At 31.9% G+C, this 6,080-nt stretch overlaps 1 protein-coding gene across 1 annotated transcript; it reads left to right on the top strand.

The window, feature by feature from the left end:
• Window positions 1-272: 272 nt before the first annotated feature.
• On the top strand, window positions 273-1,463 carry LOC120194542. The gene is made up of 4 exons (XM_039196819.1): window positions 273-396; window positions 537-728; window positions 816-1,031; window positions 1,155-1,463. Exons 1-4 carry the CDS (start codon window positions 394-396, stop codon window positions 1,380-1,382), a joined length of 639 nt encoding a protein of 212 aa, XP_039052750.1. The 5' UTR covers window positions 273-393; the 3' UTR covers window positions 1,383-1,463.
• Window positions 1,464-6,080: the final 4,617 nt, after the last annotated feature.

Raw genomic sequence — 6,080 nt, 5'->3', positions numbered from 1 at the left:
GTTGAAATACAAAAAGAAAATAAAACACAAAATTCTAGATATAAAATAAATAGACAAAAATGAAGTGAAAGTGAAATAAAATGGAAAGAAGTCCGGTTCCTTGCACCCAACGTATCTCCAATCGAGCTTAAAGGGGTTAGGTTCGGTCTCGGGTTCGGACATAGGTTCGGTTGGTGGACTTTGTGTCTGAACTGGTAGATAAGAACGACATCTCTTCCCCCTCCTTTATTTTAATCATCTCTCTCGAACGCCTTCTCTGTTTTCTCTGTCCAAAAAAAAAAAATACAGAGTTCACTGTTTTTCAAAGAATTTTCTCTTTTCAATACGTTCAAGCTGGCGATTGTAAATCAAGAATCCTACGTCCGTGAAATCAAGCCCAAGAACAGAAGAATCATGGTATAAAGACACGTTTTTTTAACTCATTGTTCTTTTTTTTTTGTTACTCTGTTTCTGTTCCATGTGTTTTTTCTTCTCGGTTTTCGATCTGGGTATTCGTTAAGAAATGTGTTTTTAATCGAATGTTGGTTGATTGATAGGGGCCTGATGAAGAAGACAACAACAAGTGGCCGCCATGGCTGAAACCTTTGTTGAGAGAACAATTCTTCGTTCAATGCAAGCTTCATGTCGACTCCCATAAAAGTGAATGCAATATGTACTGTTTAGATTGCATAAATGGCGCTCTCTGCTCCTTTTGCCTCGCTTATCACAAGGATCATCGTTATATTCAGGTACAACAAATTCAGGACGAATACCAAATTTTATGTTAGGCGGCGAAATCCCGATTTTGTTATTGTTTTGTGTGTGTTTTTCGACAGATAAGGAGATCTTCGTACCATGATGTAATACGGGTATCTGAGATTCAAAAGTATTTAGACATATCTGGGATTCAAACCTATGTAATCAACAGTGCTAAGGTTGTTTTCATAAACGAAAGGCCACAACCCAGGCCTGGAAAAGGTGTAATCAACACCTGTGAAGTCTGCGATCGTAGCCTTGTCGACTCGTTCCGGTTTTGCTCTCTCGGTTGCAAGGTAAATCAATCCCAGTTCTGTCTAATTAATTTTCTCGGTAGTCAAATGGTGCTGTTTGGCAGCTGAGAAAGTGTAGGGTAAGTGGAAAAGTTTGACTTTTGGATGTGTTTGTGGTTATTGCAGCTTGTTGGCACATCAAAGAATTCCCAGAAGAAGAGGCAAATGAGAATGGAATCGCACTCCGAGGATTCATTCAGCAGCAGCCATGGAAAGATGAAGAAGAAGAAGGACAAAGCGCAAAGCTTTAGTCCTCCGACGCCGCCTCCGATATCGGTTAATCACCGGAGTGCAAAACGGAGAAAAGGGATTCCCCATAGAGCTCCAATGGCAGGTCTAATAATAGAATATTAGTTCCTTTGTATATAGAAGCTGCAAAAAGATGGAAAATACAGGTGGAAAGTGATGCAAGGGAATTATCAAGTAGCGGAAAAATGAACCACAGATCTTTAGGTCTTGAATCTCATCATCAAGACAAGCTTCTCTTTTTCTTGGATTTGGTGTTATTATATACACAAGTGTTCTTTAGGCAAATAGTGATGGGAAATGTAACATGTAAATAGGAAGAAATAGAAGCCATGTATCAATATGGAAAAATTTAATAGGAAAAATTTTACTTTGTATTTTATATGATATATTTTATATCTGTTTTATTATTTGAGATTATAATTTTATCTTTTAATAATAATTTTATTATATTTAAAAAATTAATATCAAAATTATTATATGAAGTTAGTTTTAACTTTTGGGTGAAGTACACAAATGATCCATAATTGTAGAGTATTGTTTAATTGGTTCCTTCAATTATTAAAAGTTGTAATATAAAAATTTTCACTTGATTATTTATATTTTTTAAATTTATTTTTATTGAAAATTAATGATTGTGTGAGTTAAATATTAATATATTGATTGAAATATGATATAATTATATTTTAATAATGTCTATTAAATATTATCAAGCATTAATTTGAGAGTATACTATAAATAAAAAATTAATTTATAAAATATAATTTTAGTAATTATAAGATCAGATTTTATTATATTATAGTTAATATTTAATTCAAACAATTTTTTATTTTTAATGAAAAATATGAGTTTAGAATATATAAACGATCTAATGATTATTTTATAATTTTTAATAATTAAAATTTTTAATATTTTATAATTAAAAAATCATTTTATAATTTTTGATACCTGAAAATTTTGACAAAATAAATTTTTATAGTCAAAGATTCATGTGAACTTTACTCTTAATTTTTAGAATAGTCTACTTTCACACGCGTGTCCAATTCCTTGGGATCGTCAAACACTTAATCAGCAGTTTGCCGACCCTTGCAGGCGGTTTGGTTTTTGCCGTTGGTTGTTTCAGTCTAATTATGTATTTGGTCCTTAATATTTTAAGCAGTTTGAAATTTAGTCAATCTATTTCATTTCTAGAATCAAAGCTCGGGCGCTTTGTAACCACTGCCTAGGTTAATAGTCCATTAGGCTTATTACTGGATAAATAAAAAAGACTTTAAGTCTGATCAATAATATTATTAATGTTCTTTTGCTAAATTTGAATATAAACTTTCAATAGGACATTTGAATGTCATATATTAAAATTTAATTAGAATTCATTTTAATATAATCAAACAGATTTAAATCAGATAAGTAAAAAAATATAAAATTTTGAATAATTGAGGACAGATTAAATTTTAAAGAGCAAATAATACAGGGAGTGGGGCATGTAATTAATCTTTTCTTTTGGGAGACAACGTGGACCCCTCCTATTTATGATTGACTTTATAATAGGAGTTAAAAGCATGGGCATGAATTTAAAGATTTGTTAAAGTGCAGACCCACAGGCGAATCGCCTAAAATATTTAAAGTTTAAATTTTGATTCCAATAAAATTTTATTTTATAATTTTTAATTTAAATGGATCAATTAATGAATTAAATATTAAATATTATAAAAATATGTACATATCTAAGCAAGCACCAGCTCCAAGTGGGCTGTATTTTTCAAAGTTATTTATTTATATATATTTTTAATTCTTTCGGAATGCTTACGATGGATGATCAAATAGTATCTCGACACGTATGAGGTGAAATCATTAAGGAATTAGATGTGAGCCGTCCACGTATCAAAGGTGTTTTTTTTTGGGTTCGAAAATCAGAAGCAATGTTCATCTACTAATAATTTGCTTATTATATTATTATTGGATTTCACTATTATTATTTTTATTATTATCATTACATTATATGTTTATTTATTTCAATAATATTTATTTTTTGTAATCAAACATATAATTTACGTAAATAACAATAGATATGTAAGATGTATAAAATAAAATAAAATAATTCAAATTATGATTCAAAAGATATCTAAATATATATGATATATACAAAATTGAGATAGAATAGAATAATCTAAAATGTGATTCATAAAATTTGTAAATAAATAAATACATACGCAATAGATAGTTAAAATAAAAGAAATGTTGTATTTGAAAATGTTTTTTAAAACATAAATCCATAAACAATCATAAATATGTGATAAAAAATTTATTTATAAAATATAATCTTCGAGGCATGCTATTGTTTTTTTAAATAGTCAAAAATATTATAAAATAATATTTATTTATAATTTTTTAAATTTTTTACAACGTGTACACATCTTATATTATTTAAACCCAAAATCTCTATATAAAATTATATTCCTTTTATCACTAAAATCGTTGAATGAGTACGGCATGTGATTTCTTAACTTTTTTGGTTTATATATTTGTAAAAATATAAAAAAAAAAAACGAAGGGCGTTCGTTCAATAATTTGACTTTAACGAAATAAAACACAACAAAATGGGCATAAAAGGCGGTGAACAAGTACAACATGTAGCCCTATCTCAATCAATTTGCCTAAGCCATGATGCCATCAGATCGACTGCCGTTATTTGATTTCTAATGTTTATTTATTGCTATGATATGGGTGCAGATATACATGCATCAGCATCCATCATTCTCATCATGCCCATACCATGATCACCATCTTAGTTTCCATATTCAACAATTGTGGGTCCAACAGCACCCCCATTCCTTCACATCAAAGAGGAGGTTCTAGATAGATACCTTAGTTCAGCTGAAAATGATGTGCATTAAATTGTTGACTACTGTGTATGATTTGGACACTTTTTTAACTTTCAATGTCTGAAATTCATATTCTTTAAGACTTGCTTTAGATGTTAATAAGTGGATAAGAACGGAAACCAGACATGCTGATGACAGGTCTCTTTATGAAACCCCAAAGTTGTTATAAAATAGTTGATGCTTTATCCCCACGGTGCATGGGAAGTTAAATAATTAGGTCACATACATACATAGTATTATAATATCTCATTAATGAGTAGGGATAGACATGACTCAAAGTAGATAGAGTTTTTAATTAACCTAAACTCAATGTGAGTATTATATATTTTTATTCGTTATATAATTAAATTTCTGTCACACACCTAAAATTATAAATTAATTTTGTTGATCTAAGGACTAAATTGCTCAAAAGCTTGCAGCTCGATTTTGAACTTGTAGGAAGTTCAGAAACTTAATCTTGAATTGATTCCTTTTTGGTCGGTAGAGGAAAAAAATGAAAAGGTATGGCTAAATGATTTTGAACCCCTATCCCCAGGCATGACCGACCATCACTTTATCATTTAGGCTAAATCACTGTTATGATATTTTATAATTAAATATTATTTTAATGTTTAAGGCTTAGGTTATAATACTCAAATTCTCAAATTTCCCAACCCAATCTCTAGCCACCGTTATCTTCTACATCTCGATTCATCGCCGTTTGACTTCCATAACTGTCATTTGACTCGCCGTCGACTGGTGACCAAAACCCAAGCACTATCGTAGCGTGATTCGTTGTCAATCGACGCGAATCGACGGTTGAAGCATTACCGGAAAGGATGAACCCAACCACAATTTCCTTTGTTTTTCGATCGATCCAGTGACCGTTCTCTCTCATCGCTACTTCCATCAGCATTGTCGATTTCGTACGAACAAGACCCGATCAAATTTGTTCCTCGTTGTCAAGCCGCCGTTGAGGTGAGTTACCGAACGATTTTTCGACGATTTTAGCATGTTTTCCAACTTGTTCTTGGTTGATTCAAGTGTGTAGATGAACAGGGATAATCGACCGTATAAAATGACCTCCGTCACCGCCTCACGCACCACGAGCCGTCAGTGCACGTCAAAACCTCTTTCTGGAACCAGTCTAGTCAAACCGAACTGGGTCGAACGGAGTCAACTCGTTGACTTTGACTGACCATTGACTTGACTGTTGACTTGACCGTTGACTTTGACCATCATTCACTTTGACTTTGACCAAAAAGTCAAAATTTTCGAGAAAACCATATTTTATGCTTTTTGACGTCCTGAGTCCTGATCAAATTTAAACCCAAAAGCCTCCGAATTGACCTTTAAACTCGAGCATGCATGCATACATACTTAAGTATTTTATTTAATAATAATTAAATTAAAGTTAAAGACTGATCTAAGATAATGTTATTTGAAGGTACACGAGACTCTTCTGACCGTTCGACAGCTTGACCCAACTCCTATCGATCCATTCAACCTCGTGAGCTAGTGATTACTCGTTCGAGCACTGTTTAGAGCGTGGCGAGACAAGTGCTCAGTAGGCTCCCTGGCTATCCCTATTTTTTTATGAGGTGTATTCCCAATGTGCTATATGATTTTTTATATGATTTTTCTACATGTTTTGAATTGTGAATGAATCATATAATTTTAAATCATGATTTATTATTCTTGTTTTATTGATTATAAATATGTTTGCCTGATACCTGCTCTCTGGTCACTTGTTTTACTGAGAAATGATTATGTCTGAATTAAAAATTTATTGTCTTTACTGATACTTTATGTGATGCTTTATTGGGATACTTCTGGGATGTTGTCTGGAGTCTCTGAGGTGTAGCTATGATCAAGTTGGTAAATCCTTATGGATCTAATGCGGCCCTTAGGTGTGCACCTAGGCCCACTAGGCCTAAGGTAAGAC

The sequence above is a fragment of the Hibiscus syriacus genome, unplaced genomic scaffold, assembly GCF_006381635.1.
Source record: "Hibiscus syriacus cultivar Baekdansim isolate YM2019G1 unplaced genomic scaffold, ASM638163v2 tig00004457_pilon, whole genome shotgun sequence".
Classification (NCBI taxonomy): Eukaryota; Viridiplantae; Streptophyta; class Magnoliopsida; order Malvales; family Malvaceae; genus Hibiscus; species Hibiscus syriacus.
Note: the sequence above shows the minus strand (reverse complement) of the source record. Positions and strands in the feature narration are given on the sequence as shown.

Bases quoted from the DNA above. Each gene is read 5' to 3' on its own strand.
- LOC120194542 (XM_039196819.1), top strand. The intron at 729-815 runs GTACAACAAATT...GTTTTTCGACAG, and splicing joins AGGATCATCGTTATATTCAG to ATAAGGAGATCTTCGTACCA. The intron at 1,032-1,154 runs GTAAATCAATCC...TGGTTATTGCAG, and splicing joins TTTGCTCTCTCGGTTGCAAG to CTTGTTGGCACATCAAAGAA.